Source organism: Ursus americanus, chromosome 7 (assembly GCF_024610735.1).
Source record: "Ursus americanus isolate L20-20 chromosome 7, mUrsAme1.1.p, whole genome shotgun sequence".
In the NCBI taxonomy this organism is placed as follows: domain Eukaryota; kingdom Metazoa; phylum Chordata; class Mammalia; order Carnivora; family Ursidae; genus Ursus; species Ursus americanus.
This window is the reverse complement of record NC_142133.1, coordinates 38,708,527-38,725,225: the sequence shown is the minus strand read 5'-3', so window position 1 is coordinate 38,725,225 and position 16,699 is coordinate 38,708,527. Positions and strand designations below refer to the sequence as shown.

The window sequence follows — 16,699 nt, the reverse complement described above, 5'->3', positions numbered from 1 at the left end:
ACCTACAAATCCCAGCTAAGCCCTGCAGTCAGAAGGATTCTACAAAGAAAGGCAGCACGGCTCCCGCCACGTGACCCGGCAGAGCGAGCTACCATCACTGAATTTCTGGGGGAGCTCACCGTGTGCTACTTCTCATCTCACAGACGACGACGCAACTGGTAGGACTGGTTAGGATGTGTGGGAGCCTGTTTCAGCGATGTGCTCTGCCGCCTGCCCAGCCGCTGCTCCTCGTGGGGTCCCGAGCCGGTAGTCAGAACGGGACGAGCTGTCTTGGCTTCTGGTGAGGAGACTCCAAGAAGCACTAGGGCCCACACCTGCCTCACCCCTGGGGACAAAGGGCAGCCCTGCTGGCTCCTCCCCAGGGTAGGTAACGGGGCGAGGCAAGGAGCAGTGTCCTGAACCATGGCTCAAGATGGGAAACAGCTTCTGCACCCCATAGTTCTTACCTTGGCCAGGCCAAGAGACGTCTCCTCTTTATTCTGGACCCCAGCCCCCCCGGCCCACCCACCCACCCCACACACAGTCCGCTGCTGGATAGGAGTGACTAACACGGCTTGGACAGTAACAATTAACACTGTTGCCGCTGCGGCTGCCACAGTTTATCAAGCCCCTGCTACGTCCCAGGCCCCGAGCCAACTACGCTGTAGGAGCGTCTGACTGAGCGTTTGACTTAGTCCACACACAACCTTGCCTCTAAGGGGCAAGCGGACTTGGAGATGTTAAGTCACTTGCCCAGCAACACACAGCTGGTGAGCAGTGAGCTAGAATTCCAATCTAGGCCTTTCTCATCCCAGTTCTCTCACCCCTCTCTCTGCCAACCCCAGGGAAATGCAAAAAGGGATAGGGTCATTTGAACCTAACCACTTCCCTTCAAGCTATGGGTCTGAGAATAGTAACGTTTTTCATGCCTCAGAGACTTCACGAAGCTGCTCCTTGACTCGGTTCTCCCCCCCCTGCCGCCCCCCCCCCCCCGCCTGGTACTAGGCTTCCTCTGGCTGCTCCCTCCCTCTGCCGCTTTCCCAGCTCCTCTGGCCCCCACGAGCATCCCCTACTCCTCTGGGGCCTCACAGCGCAGCTCGCAGCCTCTCGAGAGCACCAGTCACAACCAAGTGCAGCTAGTTATTTCCACGCGGTCTTCCCCACGTGGGCGGGGGCCCTGTCTTCCCCACTTCACTAGGCTCTGCATAGAGCTGGAATGTGCTAAGTTTCTAGGCAAGGACGGTGGAGAGGCAGGGGGTTGGGCACTGAAATGTGGAGGCCACTCTCCTGGTTGACCTTCTCTTTGAGGTCCCAAGGAGCAGAGGGACACCTGCTCTCGGGGGAGGGCAGGACCTGTTCGAACTGAACTGCAGCTGAGCCTCTGCCTCGTTCAGCCAGCACATGTCTTCCTCCCCAGCCTGCAGGAGCCACCCTGTCTGACCCACCACCCCCCAACTCCAGTGCTAACTCAGTCCTACCCCACCCACGGGTCCTGGCTCACTCCCCCCCAGCAGCCTGCGGATACCCCAGAAGAGCCTATGGTCCCCAAGGCAGTACCCACCTGACCCCATCTCTGTCCCACATGGGCCTCCTGCCCTTTCCTTACGCACCTGGAATGCCAGGGCTCCAAGGAGCCGCAGAGGCGCCCGCTCCTAGCAGACACTCTCCACACCCCACAACCGACCCTCTCCCATCTCTACTGGCCTTTCTACATTCTGGACTTCTCAGCGACTGACCCAGAGGGACTTGGGACCCCTGGGGGCTGAGGGGCCCCCTCCTCACTTTCTGTCATGACTCCGGTCCCACGGTACTCCCAACAAGAGGAATAGGGCCACAGCCATCCCCACTGAGGAGAGGCAAGTGGATTCACTCACTCTCAGAACACACGAATCACTCTAACACCGAGAACCTCAGTAACACGGGCAGCCACAGGCCAGACACCACACAGGTACACAGAGACTAGGGGATGGGGACACATCCAGACACAGATTCAGGGGCATGTGCAGGAACATCAACCGCACTCAAGCCCATGTAGGGCCCATACTTGCAGCATGATGAAGCACATCTTATCTAATCCTCAAACGAACCAGTGAAATAGGAATTATTCACACCCATCCCACAGATCAGGAAATCTCTTTACAGGGAAACTAAGCACCTTGCCTAAGGTCACACAACTAGAAAATGACTGAGCAGGGCTCTTGCCATCCCCTCACTTTCAGTGATGCAGTCGGGGCTGCTCTGTGGAGTTCCAGGATTTTCCTATCAACCTACCTCTTCCAGAGTTGGCAGAGGACAGACAAACTTCTCTTCTCTGGCACAGCTGTGTCCTGAATGAGGTCACTCCCCACAAAGCTTTACTTTAAAGCTCAGTTCAAGACCCATTTCCTCCAGGAAGCCTTCTAGGGTTACCCCAGTCCTCTGCCAGCTTGACACTGCTATTTGTCTGTCTGGGTGTCCTGCCTCCCCCACCAGAACGGCCAGAGGCGTGCCTTCCCAAAGCCCCTGAGGGGTTTTACCCAACATACCACACACGGAAGGCACCTGAAATCAAGTGTGGGGGAAGTCGTACTCTTCGTTCCTTCCCTTCCATCACACAAAGGATCCTGCCAAAGAAACCCAATACCCCCTCCACCTTCAGAGCCTATGTTTGAAGTCCCCGGTGTCCACGCATCAATTTCCACCCAAGTAATTGCAGCCCATCACACACATCATCCCCTATATTTGAAACTCTTTGCGGTTGTCATGGGAACTGCCTTTGCCTTCATTCACTGATCAGGCCTCACAATTAGCTTTGGCAGCGGAAGTCTGTGTCAACAGCAATCACAAGGAGGAGGAGGAAGAGGAGGAGGAGAAGGAGGAGGAGGAAAAAAGGTGCTTCTCCTGGAGACGCAGCAGAGACAGACGGAAGCCCTGCACCCAGCAGTGTCCGAGGGAATATAGTCAGAGCCAGCCAGCAACTCCGCCCGCCCGTCTGCCCGCGTGCTTCCAGACTACTAAACAGAATGCACCTGGGCCCCCAGGCTAACAGGCAGGGCTGTGGCTCTGCCCGTACCCCGCAAGGCGTCCTAGAAGCTTGTGAGAAAGTCTTAGAGAGTCTACTTCCCCACCCCAAATTCAACAGCCTCGAGCCACCAAATGTTCCCAGATCCAAGCAAACAACACAGGACCTTAAGAGATCGTTGAGAGGTGTGACAGGAATGCTGAGTGGTTTAGAAACCTGGGGACAGCGCCCGTGGAAGACTTCCAAGAGGAATTCACACGAAGCGTCTTACCTACCACCTGGAGGATCTGGGAATACCCTCAGGTGGCCCCTGCGGTCTGGCTGCGCCCTTCCACACCCTGCCACCAGCCATGAGCATTCAAGCATCTCTACACACCTCAGGCTCAGGGGAGATGCCCCCTTCCTCCTGGAAGCCCCCTCATCCTTCACCTACGGCTACACTGAAACTCTCAGAACACGCCCCCTCCCTTCCCCACTGGGCCCAAAGGTGAGTAAGGCAGGTCTCTTCTCTGCCCTCAAGGCGTCCCTCCCTTAACAGCCCTGACAGACTGTACTGTAATTATTTGTTTCCACGCTTGTCTCCCTCCCCAGACTGTGAGCTCATTAAGGACGGAGTAAGCACTGCCTCCTCTTTCCCCGCAGCTGAGGCTCGGAGCGCGCCTTGCGCACAGCCGGTCCCAGGCGAGATGCGCTGAATGAGGTGGGAAGGCAACTCGCGGGTCCACGAGTCAAAGCAGATGACGTCCTGCTTGGGGAAACTGAAGCCAAAGCCAGAGGAGGTTACTGCCTCCCCCAGCACAGGGCACGGTCCCGGTCCCAAAGAAACATTCCGGGGGGTGCCTCTCCTCCTCGTCCTAGCACCGGGGCTTCCCAACGCCCCACACCTTGCTGGGGCATGAATGCATACCCTTAAAGAGCAGAGCAATCCATAGAGAGAGAAAAAAGTGAGACAAGGGCGAGCCACTCCGTGTTCTTCCCACATGAACGGCTCAGAAGTGGAACAGACTCTCTAGCCCAGCACCTTGGTATTTGTTTTTGACCCAGCATCTCCACACCCCTTCCTGAGGCTTCCTCTGGCAGTAATGAGGAGGGGTGGGGGCCGAGGGGGCAGTCTGGTAAATGCCCCCAAATGACTTTACCCAGTGCAATTCCCCTTCCGTTTGTAGGACCCCGACTGCTGCTCTCCCAGCAGCGGCAGGCACACTCCTGCGTCCGCAGACGCCCCGGCTGGGTGTGGGCAGGTGGGGCACACTGGACTTGGAACTGACACGGCTCAGAGCCAGCAGTGCAGGAAGAGCTTGTGCAGCCTGGCGCAAGCCAGCAATCCCCAGACCTTCGGTCACCTGCAGGCCAGCCAGTCCCCACAATTGAGCTGCCAGCTTTCTCTTCTCCCTCAAAGACTAATAAAAATGTAGGCGATCGGATTTCTTATGCAAATGACAGGAGACCAGGCCCCAGAGGGTGTGTCCACTGCAGGTGCGGCAGCAGCCCCCACCCTGCATGGCCACACTCAGGTAGGGGCCGTGGCAGCCCTCAATGACGCCCCCCGGAACAGCTGGCCGGGCTGAAGTAGGGCTCAAGGGAGAGGAAGGGGTACCTTTCCTTTCTAACACCTCTCTTCCTGAGCGTCCTGCCTTCAGTCCACAAGGGAGCTGTGAAGAAGTGATGGGGACGGGCATGGGGAGTTAGTGACAACTCCTGAGCCCCCTGATGTGGTCTTTTAACAGGCTGGGTCCCCACATTGCCTTCTCCAGAATGAGAGGCCCAAGGCAAAGAGGAGACAACAGGGCTAGATGTAAACACAGGCAAGGTTCGCCAAGGCCGCTGGTCAAGACTGCGGGTGGGAGAGGCCGCTTCCCCCTGGGGAGATTCAGAGACAGCCTTTGGGTGGGGAGCCACACCTCATTCCTATTCTTCTTTCCCCAGAGCAGGTAATTAAAACACAGCCCATGTCTTCAAGGAGAGACAATGAGCTTCAGGGTGTGTTAGAGCCTAGGAAAGCACCAGCCCCTTCCACAGCCCTTACCTTGGGGGTGGGGTGGGGACAGGGATCCCAATCCAGAATATTCTTCTGAGAGCAGCCAGCAGAAGCAACTATTTCCCCAACCCTGCTACTGGCTTCAGTGAGGGTTCAGAGATCACACAGGGAAACTCCATACTCAACAGAACTTTTCGTAGTAACGGAAACATCTGTACCTGCACTGTCGCATACACAAGGCACTGGCCGCATGAGGATACTGAGCAACTGAAAGGTAGCTAGCTAGTGCACCTGAGTTACTGAGTTTGGTTTATTTCATTTTAATTACATTTAAGTAGCCACACAGTGCTAACGGCTACCATACTGGACAGCTCAGAGCACATTTCTTAAATTTGGGGAGGCCATGAATACTATTGAGAATCTGCTGAAAACCATGGGCCCTCTCCCCTGAGAAAACACACCCCTACACCTTCACAGATGGTTCGGCAGAAATTTTCAGAAAGTCCACAGACTATGCCAACGTAGGTCTGAGATTAGGTCTAGGTCTAAGATTGTCTAGAACTTGACCAAAAACTTTTAAGGCTGAGAGAGAGATTTCTTCTGCAATGTAATTGTCTAAGTAATATGAAAACAGACCTGATGTTATACTTTACAGTCTCAACAGGAGACCAAGCATGGAAGCCCCCACCTGATGGAGGATGTCCTCATAACATCCTTACCAGTCAACACCCAGCCTCTCCCCAGGCATGTGCAGGCACAGGAGACACACCCCCTCTCAGGGCTGAGTCTTCATTTTTAGAACAGCTGTAAGTGTTAGATAATTATTTTTTCTTTTCTTTTTTTAAAGTAAGCTTTACAGCCAAAGTGGGGCTTGAACTCACGACTCTGAGATCAAGAGTCACACGCTCACCGACTGAGCCAGCCAGGCACCCCTAGACAATTCTTTTTTCTAACACAGGTTCAATCTCCCTTCTTATAACTTCCACCCACTACTAAAGTTCTGCACACTCCTCTACACATAGAAATTGACTCCCTCTTCCACATAAGACTCACTTTAGCATTCTTCACTTCTAAGCTGAACGGCCCTATTTCCTTCAATTATCCTGCATGTGACCATTCTGACAGATCTCAAGATAGGCTGTCATCAACCCTTTAAGAGTTTCAGCTTTTCCTACTTGCTAGGAAACCAGGGTTCCTTACTCGTGCATTAGTTTTTCTTTTTTGTAACCAAGATTTTTACAAGATTCTGGATTTACTGATTAAATTCCATCAAGTTTAGCTGGGGCCCATTGCTCCAGACTGCCCCAACCTCCTTAACCCCTTGTTCTATCATTCAACTTGATACCTGCACCACCACCATCACCACCCCACCCCACCCACAGATCTGACCCACATACTCCCTACCTACATCTTAGGAAGACGGTGCACAGGCCTTCTCCTCCATACGTCTCCAAACCCTCCCATAAGACCCAAGGTTCTATAAACACACCCCTCCTCTTCACAACCACCACCAACTACTACTCTCATGGGCTCCAAGATCCTCAGTCAGGATGCTTCCCAGCAGACATCTTCTGAGAGCCCTTTCCTGACTATTCTGGAAACACACACACACAAGTTCCACCAGTTCTTAAGGGGTTTTATTGATAACTCACTAGACTGGGAGGTAATGGGTTCCAGAAAAACAAGAATAAACCCGAAGTAAATCTCAAGAAGTTCTTGTCTCCCTGACCTGCAGGGTAAAGAAATGGGTTGGGATGGGGCAGCCTGGGTGGCTCAGTGGGTTAAGCGTCTGACTCTTGGTTTCCACTCAGGTGGTGATCTCAGGGTCCTGAGATCGAGCCCCGTGTCTGTGGGGCTCCACGCTCAGCTCGGGGTCTGCTTAAGTTTCTGTCTCCTCCTCCCTCTGCCCCTCCCCACAACCTGTGTATGTGCACGCACATGTGCGCTCTCTCAAACAAATCTTAAAAAGAAAAGAAATGGGTTGGGTCATCTTCCTTACTCTTGTTGGCAAATGGAGTTCTCTACCTGTTGATCCGGACTTACCTCTGTCCCCTTCTCCAAGCTCCACCCCCTTTTCCCAGTCACACAAGGGCCGTAGATCAGCTCCTCAGACTCTCACGGACATAAAATCACCTGCGAATCTGGCTAAAGTACCTCGGTACGTCCGAGGTAGGGCCCATGATTCTGCATCTCTAACAAGCTCCCAGGTGTGCCGATGCTGCCGGCCCACTGATGGGCAAGGAGGACATATGGTCATGAACCACTCAGACACTCTGAGACTCCGGGCAAGCGCACACCCTGCACCAGAAGAGCCCCGGTCGGCGCCCAGCACCTCGGTGTCTCATCCGCATCCGAGAATTTCCAGCCTAACTACCCATTAGATACACCTGGGGAGCCCCAGCCCAACTGGGTTCACCACAGACCAATTAAATCAGAATCCCTGAGAGCGGAACCCAGGGGATCGCAACGTGGAATCCCGGATCCACAGCGTCGTAAGAAAGACTGAACAAGGCAGTTACGCCCCTGGCCTCTCTTCAGGATGACTTTAAATAAAAAGCTGGCCCTCTGATCTGTCCACGAAGCTGCAGGAGACGCCATCATTTATTTGCAGAAATCCAGACCTATTCCTTTGGCTGGGCGGCTTCATGAAGAGCCCCAGGGACCAGCCCCTCACCGGAGCTCACCACTGCCTTTCTCACAAACCACCTTTTAACAATCTGCTCTAGAACAGTCGAAAACTGACGGCGAGCTTATGTGTTTATAATTTCCAAAATCCCTGTGCAAAATGGGGGCTTCTGGCCTGTCTCGGGTCTTCTAGCCCCGCTCACCCACCGTAACCGCATGAAGACTGCGGCTCTGCGAGCCCAGGTGCTGCTGCTCCGGGCGGACGGAGCGGACGGCTCAGGCTGAGGCGGCTGACGGGCGCACCTCCCCGAGCTCGCGCGGCAGTGCTCCCCGAGCTCACTCCTCCCAATGGAACAGGGCCCCAGTGGCTGCTCCCTGTCCCCAGCTATGCGCCCCAAGTTGTAAGCCTACTCTTCCTTCCCATTCTTGCCCGGGGAATATATAAAAGACCTTTATTGTCTTGAGTATTTTCCACCAGCCTCAGCACATTCTGGCCACTGGACTTCCTGACACTCCTCTTAAGGGGTCAGGCCACTCCTGAATGTGCCTCTGGCGACACGCACCCCCTTTCCGCAGACGGAGCGTGGCCTCCCACCATCTGCACTCCCTGAACAGCAACCCATGCAGCCGCACAGATGGCTCAGCGCTCCGAGTCCCACCACCTTCCTCCTTGGGGCACCATTCAGGGCTGTACTGTCAGCAGTTCCTTGTTAGAGAGCAATCCTATCCCTCCTGCTAACTTCCCTTTTAGAGTCTGTGGCCATGGGCTTAAAAACTCTTTGCCTTTGAAAAACAATTTCTAAAGTCTGTGGCAAATGCCTGTCCTTGCCCAGCCTTCACTCTGGCTTCACAAACGCTAGGATGGGGTTCCTTTCTCTGGGAAGGATCTGATCGCCTCTAGTTTACCAATCAATTCTCCCTTTGCTGGTGGGAACTGATGCCAGGCTGAAAGCATCCCTCCTCACAGCCTCTGTCTTCAGAAACACAGAACTACCAACAGGCGAGGCAAGAATTCATAGGTATTCTGATACTGTGGAGGGATCCCCAATTCTGAGGTATCTTGTCTCAAAACTGGCATAGAGAGCTGTTCCAGCCACTGAATCCACTTGGCTGAGGGCTAGACAGTGTTTTCACACTATATATATATTCCCGTTTCTCTTCATTTTTCACCCACAATGTTCCCAGTCAAGCTTCCCACCTTACACATGTTTTTCTAAGCAGGGTTTGTTTTTTTTTCCATTAAGAGTTATTCTCCTACCCTTCCTATCAGGTGTTTACTTCCTTCACCCATGAGCAACTTCTCAGTCAGGCCCAAGACCACAGCAGCTCACGGCCCCTGGGTGTCTAGCCTCCTCCCCCAGCAGAGAGGCTGGCAAACTCCTCCCTCCTTCTGCCTGGCTCCATGGCTCTTCTGTGAGCAAGCTAGAAGATGTCTTGAGATAAACATTTAATTTGTATTATAGCTCTACAATTACGACTCAGAGACTAACTAATACACAATTGTTTATGCATGAAGATACCACACTGTCTCCGTTTCTTTCATCCATCGCCACCCCTCAGAGTTGGGGTTCACTCCCAGCCATCTTCTCTAGACGTTCTAGGAGTGTTTTGCCGTCGTCTATTGATTACCTACTATGTGCCAGACATTATGCATATTTTAATCTCCATTAATCCTCCCAACAACCCCGCAGAGAAGGGTTACTCCAGCTGACAAGTGAGAAACCGATGCTCAAGGGGCGCCTGGGTGGCTCAGTCAGTTAAGTGTCGACTCTTGATTTCAACTCAGGTCTTGATCTCAGAGTCGTGAGTTCAAGCCCTGCGTTGGGCTCCATGATGGGCGTGGAGCCTACTTAAAAAAAAAGAGAGAGAGAGAGAGAGGGAGAAACCAATGCTCAAGAGAGTAAGCAGTACAGTGCTTACTTTGGGGTCTGAGGCCTACTTTGTCTCCACGTCCACCAAACCGTACTTTTCTAATTAGGCATCTTCGTTGTGCTACGAGTCACCGCCCAGGTAAAAAGAATGTGAAGACTAACAGCCTCAGCCATCAGCCTAGGATCTAAATCCTTCCTGCCATTAGGAGGGAAGACCAAGGCACAGGAATGAACCACGTCAAGGCGGATTACCTCACTTTCAGTCCCAGAGAAGCAGTCACCTGGCTCTGGTGGGAGGGCCCGTCCTGGGAGCTACCTGGAGTCTTAAAATGCTGAACTTCTTTTCTGAGTGAAGGAGCTCCATGGCACCTCCCCCTCCACACACACACTGCGAAAAAGAGTGAGGAGCGGGGAAGAAAGATGGGAAACCCAACATAATGCTCCCCCCTTACAGAATGATACAAGGCCGCTGTTAGCAGACAGCTCAAAGGAGGCAGGGAGGTGGAGACAGGATGGAAGAAAAAGGTGTCTCGAAGAAGAAATGCCAGGGAGCAGGGATGCAAGGAGATGGACTGGTTCTCAAGAGACTCCTGGATGCTGTGTCTTGCCCCACCTGAAGAATCAGGGCCAAACTCTGAAGTTCTATTCTTGAGCCCAAACCAAAAACCACCCTCAGATGCCAGTAACATGTCTCCCCCTTTCCCAGCCTCCGCAATCCCAGGACGCATTCCCTCTGCTACAAGGCTGTTCAGATCTAATGCTTAAGGTCCCGGCAGTCCCCCTGGGGCTGGTAAATGCTGAGCTGGCTCTCGGGCTCAATCACTCAAGCGAAGCCTCTCGGGGCGTTTCTCAGCAGAGATACGTTCATTAAATGCAGCGTGGCCTGGACAGTGGTTCCCATGCTTTCCGCTTTCACGGACCAATAAAAAAGTCACAGACCTAGAGCTACTAGTTACCACCTTGTATTTTACCAAGTAAAGACTTTTTTTAAAAGTAGATCTACTTTTTATCGGCACCTTCCTTTCATTAAAAAAAAAAAAAGCACATTTTGAACATCAAATAGAAAGGATTTATCCTTCAAATAGGTCCAAAAAAGTTAGCTCAGTCCATTGTCTCCTTTCCATTGCTTCTCTAGGAACTAGGAGGACTTTGTTGTGGGCCAGCACTGGTCTACACCCCAGTATGTGGACCTTCTGTTCTGGGATACCTCGGACCACCAGCCACAGACCCTGAGGGCCTAGAGGGACAGCGGGCTACGGCGAGGTCCCCAGGGATGCAAATCTCTCAGCAGGGCTGTCTCTAAACCTCAGCCAAGCCCAGTCCCTGTATCTGAAGCATGATCACCCGGCAGCCCAGGCCAACAGCTTATGCACAAGGATGACGGTACCCTGGCCTCTCTCCCTGCCCCTTTCACTCAGGTATGCCGCATCAGTGTCGCTCTAAGGAAAGCTCAGACACGGTTCACCAGGGCCGCTGGTTCCAGGAACATCCGGCTTAAAAATCTTAGCCCCCGACTCCTCGGGTTTGATCACGGGAGAAGTGGAGTGAAACACAGGGGGTGGGAAGGAGGGCAAACGCCTAAAGGAAGCAAGCAATGGAACCAAGCTTTAAAAGTAGACTGAGCAGGTCTTCCTTACACCAAAACACCAGATCTCATACCCAGGACTGAAGCCTACCCCTGCTCTTCTCCCCACTTTCAGAAATGACCCACAGGGCCCTGGGTCAGCAGGATGCCAACTCCCCACAACACCAGCAACGAACAGGGGCTGGACACTGTCTCCCAGGCTGGGGTGGGGAGCTGCGCACGTGACCCACAGACCTGGGAAATAGAGCACAGAGTCTGTGGTCCTGGGCCATGACACGCAGCTCCCCCAGAGAGTGGACAAGAGAAGGTGAAAAAGGGCAAAAAACATCCCAGCAACACCCTCTTCCCTGCCCCCAGCACTTGGAGCTTTCTTCCCAGCCACAGGACCACAGCCCCACCAAGCTCACGGCACAGCTGGGCGCCCGGCGGTCAGGGAAATCCCAAGCGCCAGCCGCCAGCCCATGGAAGCCACAGGTGCCCTAGCCTTCAGAAGCGCGGCGGCTCCCAGCCCAGCCGGAAAGGGCTTCAAAGGCCATCAAGCACAACCCATCCATTTCCCCAGGGAGAAGACAGGCCCAGAGAGGGGGCCTGAGACGTCTGAGCCCTTGGACAAATCAGTGGCCAAGCGGAGGAGCCCCGTAGACAGCGCAGGCCTCCGGCTCTGTCCAGCGCCAGTTCCGCTGCCTGGAGCGACCTCAGCTGCTCCACCGCTCCTCCCAAGCCGCTCCACTTCACTCGGCCCTACTTCTGCCAACTCTCCGCTATCGAGGCTGCCACCAACCTCGTGCTGGCAGCCTGCCACCAGAATAGAAGGAAAAGATGGCCAGTGCAGGGTCACCACCTCTCCACTTCCCCCTTTCATCTCATCCCCGCTCCTCCTTTCCTCCCTCCATCCCCCTATTCCAAATAAAGGGAGTACTCTTCCCTGGGCTTGACAGTGTCTCCAAAGCACATCATTCATTCATTCATTCATTCATTCATTCATTCAATTAGTCTCTGAGTGCCGACTACACGTCAAGGAACTAACTGAGCCAGGTCATGAGAACACAAGAGATATAGAAAAATCTCTGACCTCCAGAAGTACCTCAGTCCAGGAGGGGAACCCAAATCATGGGTTGTCATTAAATTTCCAGTTCCAACTGGCTCTCCTGCTGTCTTTCTGAGAAGAACGATGGTGCCCAAAAAAAGGCTTAGAAAAAGAACCATCCCATTCCATCAGGGCAGCATAAAACCACCCTGTCACCCCAAGTCTTTCTTTCCATAGCCCTCAGTCTCCACCCCTTACCCGACACCATCACTCCCCACGTCACCCAAGCATTGGTGTGACCCTGAAGTACATCCGAGGCTTCAAGCAGGACAAAAAACTTCTAGAAATAAGGCTGGATGCATCTTGCGTCAAACGCAAACATCGGAGGTGCGAGTGCTAACCAGAGCCTCCTGCCACCTGGTTCCTCCTTACAAACTGTCAGCCCGGCCGGGGAGTGCGAGCCAGCTCCTGCCCAGGGCCCCACTCGGCGTTAGACTGAAAGGATGAGAATGGCCGAACAGAGTCTGACGAGACCCGGTGAGGACAGCAGCATCGTGGAAAGGGCAGGACGGCCAAGCAAGGGCCAGCTTACCTCCTTGAGAAGCCCCGCTTTCTTCTTCAGCACCTCACACTTGCGCAGCTTGCAGATCTGGTGCGTGCGGCGATTGGTGCAGCTGGTGCAGGCCCCGCAGTTTTCCAGCCGCCGGCAGGGCTCACAAGTACCACACCGTTTTCGTTTCTTTCGCCCATCTCCACCCCCTCGGAGTTGGGGTTCGCTCCCAGCCATGGGGAGCCCAGGCCCCTGGAAACCCCCTACCATCACCTGGCCCTGAGGGAAGTCATAAAGGCCTGGCAGGTCCGGCTGGACTGCCAGGGGCACCTGAAACTGGCTCATGATGCTGCCAGAGGTAGGGGCATAGGTGCCGGAGGAGAGCCACTGTCCCGCTTCCTGCCTGCCAAGGCCCCCACCAGCTCCTTCTTTCCTAAAACAGTCAAGAGTGCACAAGGGTGAAGGCAAGCAGCTCCAGGCTCCAGGATGGGCCCCTCTTCACCTCCTCTGCAGCAGTCTGGTAGGGCTCAGTTGGGGGCCACTCTCCCATCTGCTGGGGCCCAGGATCTGGGGCAGGACACCAGCAGCGGTCCCCAGAGAAGGGATCATCTTGGCTGGGTGGGTTCTTCACCCTCACCCACCCTGGACCCAGGCATGAGGTGAGCAGGTGGGTGTGTGGTGGGGTCTGGGCCGGGCGAGTAGTTTCTCCTGGTACTTGTCCTCCGGGGGCAGGATGATGGAGAAGGCAGCGCTGCCTAAAAAAGAGACAGAAAGGGGAAGCGCATCACTCGAGGCTCAGGGACAACTTTCACATGTTACCTCTTCCTGCTTCTGGAAAAAGAGAAAATGGGGGAAGAGAAAGGGCTTGCTCAAATGAAGTCCTGCCCAGAACCTCTGGCAGGGCGCACCAGCACCCGCTCCCCGCCTGCCGGAGGAGGCCTAGCGCCCGATGGGGGTGCTGAGGGAACCTGCCCGACGAATTTAAAGGGGTGATCAAGGTGAGATTTCTAAGAAAGTTGTCCTCTGCCCCACCCCCCCGGGCTTGGGACAGTTTCACCAAAATTCCCACACACACCCCTCACTGGAGGTTGCTGGGCCCTCCCCGAGGGAGCAGAGCTTTTAAAATAAAGTTTGCTGAGAGCTTCACTCGGCGGGGCTGCCCGAGCGCCCCCGGCACGGAAGCGGCCTGGACGGGGGCGCGCCCGGGGTAGCCCGCGCCGGCCGCCCCGCCGCGCCCCCCCGCCCGCCGGCCAGACGGGGGAGGGCGGCCCGCTTCGCCGAGGGGGCGCGGGGAGGGGGGCGCGCTCCAGCTCGGGCCGGGCCGCGCGCGCGCCGCCGCTCGGGCTCCTTTGTTCTGGGGCCTCGGCCGCTCGGCTCCGGCTGCTCCGCAGCCCCCGCCCCGCCCCGCCGCCCCCGCCCGGCTCCGCTACACTGTGACCCGTAGCACCCCCGCCCCGTCCCCGGCAACAAAGTAGCGGCCCCCCCGGCTGGCCCCCGGGCCGTCCCCTCCCCCCCTCGGGCAGGGCCCCCCACGCCTCCCCGCCGCCCCTCCCCCACCCCGGAGCCGGAAAGGCACCGACTGCACCGACCTGCCCGCCGCCTCCGGGGCGGAGCGCACAAAGGGGCAAAGTTTCCCGGCCCGCGCTGCCGCCGCCACCACCGTCGCGGCCGCCGCCGCCGCCTGGGGCGCCCGCCTCACGGAGCGCCTGGCCGGGCCGAGCTAGGCGCGCGGAGCCCCCCGCCCGGGCCGAGGAGGGGACGGCGCAGGAGGAAGGAAGAGGCAGCGGCGGCCGCGGCGGCAGCAGCAGCAGCAATGAAGGCGTCCGCGGGACTCCCCGCCCCCCGCGCGCCGCGGCACGTGCTCGCCCGGGGACTCCCCCGCCCGGGAGGGCGCGCACGTGCGGCCCCGCCGAGCCCCGCCGGCCCAGCCGCCCCCTCCGCCGGGCCCGGGGCTGCGCGAGGGGGGGAGTTCCCGCGGAGGGGGAGGGGACGGAGCGGGCAGCCCGCGAGCGGGTGGCGGCAGGGCCCGGCTCGGCCGCCGCGCCTTTGCACCTGCAGTACCTCCCCACCCCCCCGTCGGCCCTCCCAGGACCCGGCTGCCCCCTTAGGGCTAGCGGCCCCCGCCCTCCGGCGCTTCTGCAGCCGGGGCGGGCGAGGCGGGCCGCGCGGGGTGGGGCACGCGGACCTCCCAGCCTAGGCCCTCGGCCGAGCGGGCCCCGGTGTCCCCACTTCCTGCCGCTCGCTGCGGGCCGGATCGGTCTGGGACGGCCCCGGAGACCCCGGGAGCCCTGAGCTCCGGGCCTGACTGACCCCCCTCTCCCGGCTGCCGCTCGTTCATTCCGAGGCAGGACAATGGGGGACATCGCGCGTTTGCGTACCGAGTCAGCCTGGCCGGCAAGGAGGGGGGTACCCGGGGGCAGAGGCTGCGGACCGGCTGCGGGGCACCCTCGCAGGGGTCACGGCCGAGCGCCGTACTCAGGCGCACCCCAGGGCCCTGCCATCGCGAGCCTCCCCCGCGCCGCGCTCGGCTCTTTCGCGTCGAAAACAAAGACTAATCCGATACCCCCGCCCTGCCTCCCAGAGGAGGGGGAACGGGCGCGTCGCGGAGGGTAACGGAGGAGGACAGCGTTCAGGAGGGGCTCGGAGAGCCTCCGAGGGGGCCGTGGCGCAACCAAGCCCCATTAGCCGGTGCACACACTTTGAAAAGTCACCCTGGGCTATTTTCCAGACAGAGGACAGGGAGCAAGGCACAAGAATATTTCCAAGTTGCCAAACTGCCGGTTCTCTCTGCTGCTTTTTTTCCTCTCACCTGTTGTGCAGGCCAAGTTGAAATTCCAGGTTAGATTAATTCAGCTCCACCCATCTGGCCTGACTGCCAGGCTGGTGCCCGCAGCTGCCTTCCACCTACCTGGGTTGCTGGGGAGAAGGGTGGGTCTCTAACACACACACACACACACACACACACACACACACACACACACACGCTCGCGCGCGGGCAAGTCCTGGCAGAAACAACCATGGGGCGGACTGGCCTGACCAGTTTGGGCGGTGCTCTGGGAGCCAGGTACCTGGCAGGCATCCCCGCCCGGCTGAAGCTAACAACTCAGCCAGAACTGGAAAAAGAGCATTCGGCCGGCTATTTAGAAGAAACAAAAAAAGTAACTGATCTCAAGTAGCGCTGTCCAGAAAGCCCTAGGCGGTAGGAGAAGCCGGGGTTCTGCCTGGAACTTCCCTCCTCGCAGGCCTTTTTTTGACAGCCCGCTCCAGTGGCCAGGTTGTCAGCTGTGGGTGGGTGGGTGGGGAACATGGGTGCAATACTTACTTCCTACCCGGGTGTTTGAGAGGATCAAAGAGTTTCTGTTCGGGGAAGTCAGTCTAGAACTGAGAAGAGATACTTAGAGAGTGTGATTTTCGATCAAACATGAGGACTTGAAATTGTCCACAATGTAATAAATGTTTAATGTTTTAAATAATTTCATGTTAATAAAAATTGTATAAAAGAAAATGTAGAATTTACAGAGAATTCAAAGACAAACATCATCCAAATACAACCACATTCAACCGTGTGCTGTATTTCCTTCTAGCCTTTTCTATTTGTAGATTAGTTCCTTTTTTTAATAACATGGTTGTCCACACTCTGATTACGCAATTTGCTGCCTTCGTTTCACTTAACATTATACCATAAGCATTTCCCTATTTGTTACACAATCTCCAGATAGCGTGACAATGGGGGGAAGCAGGTGGATTAGGGACAGCGAATTCTGGGTTCCAGAACCAGCTGTGTCATTTGCTAGCAGAGTGACCTTGGACAAGGTACTCACCACCTCCCAGAGAATCCAAGTACTTGGCCTAGGGCTTTCTGGACAGCGCTACTTGAGATCAGTTACTTCTTTTTTTCTTCATAGGGCATAATAAATGAGAACAGTTATTGTCACATCCTCAGAACAACCTTGTGAACTAGGTACTATTATGAAACTCATTTTATAGATAAAGAAACAGAGATTAAGTAACTTGCCCAAGGTCACTCAGCTAGTAAATGGTAGGTTCAGCGTTTGAGCCCGGCATCTTTCCTCCCGTACTGAG

At 55.9% G+C, this 16,699-nt stretch overlaps 1 protein-coding gene across 2 annotated transcripts in view; it reads right to left on the bottom strand.

Annotated features, from left to right (window-relative positions):
- Nucleotides 1-15,664, bottom strand: part of TET3 (tet methylcytosine dioxygenase 3) — a 99,838-nt gene extending 84,174 nt beyond the window's left edge. The window contains exons 1-2 of one of the 2 annotated variants that reach the window (XM_045788305.2): nucleotides 15,426-15,664; nucleotides 12,659-13,371 (exon numbers count right to left, since the gene is read on the bottom strand). In XM_045788305.2, coding sequence (XP_045644261.2) covers nucleotides 12,659-12,961 — 303 coding nt within the window. In that variant the 5' untranslated portion in view covers nucleotides 12,962-13,371; nucleotides 15,426-15,664. Of the gene's footprint in view, nucleotides 1-12,658; nucleotides 13,372-14,205; nucleotides 14,417-15,425 lie in introns of those variants that run through there. The other variant, XM_045788307.2, reaches the window with a different exon arrangement.
- Between the last annotated feature and the right edge of the window lie 1,035 nt (nucleotides 15,665-16,699).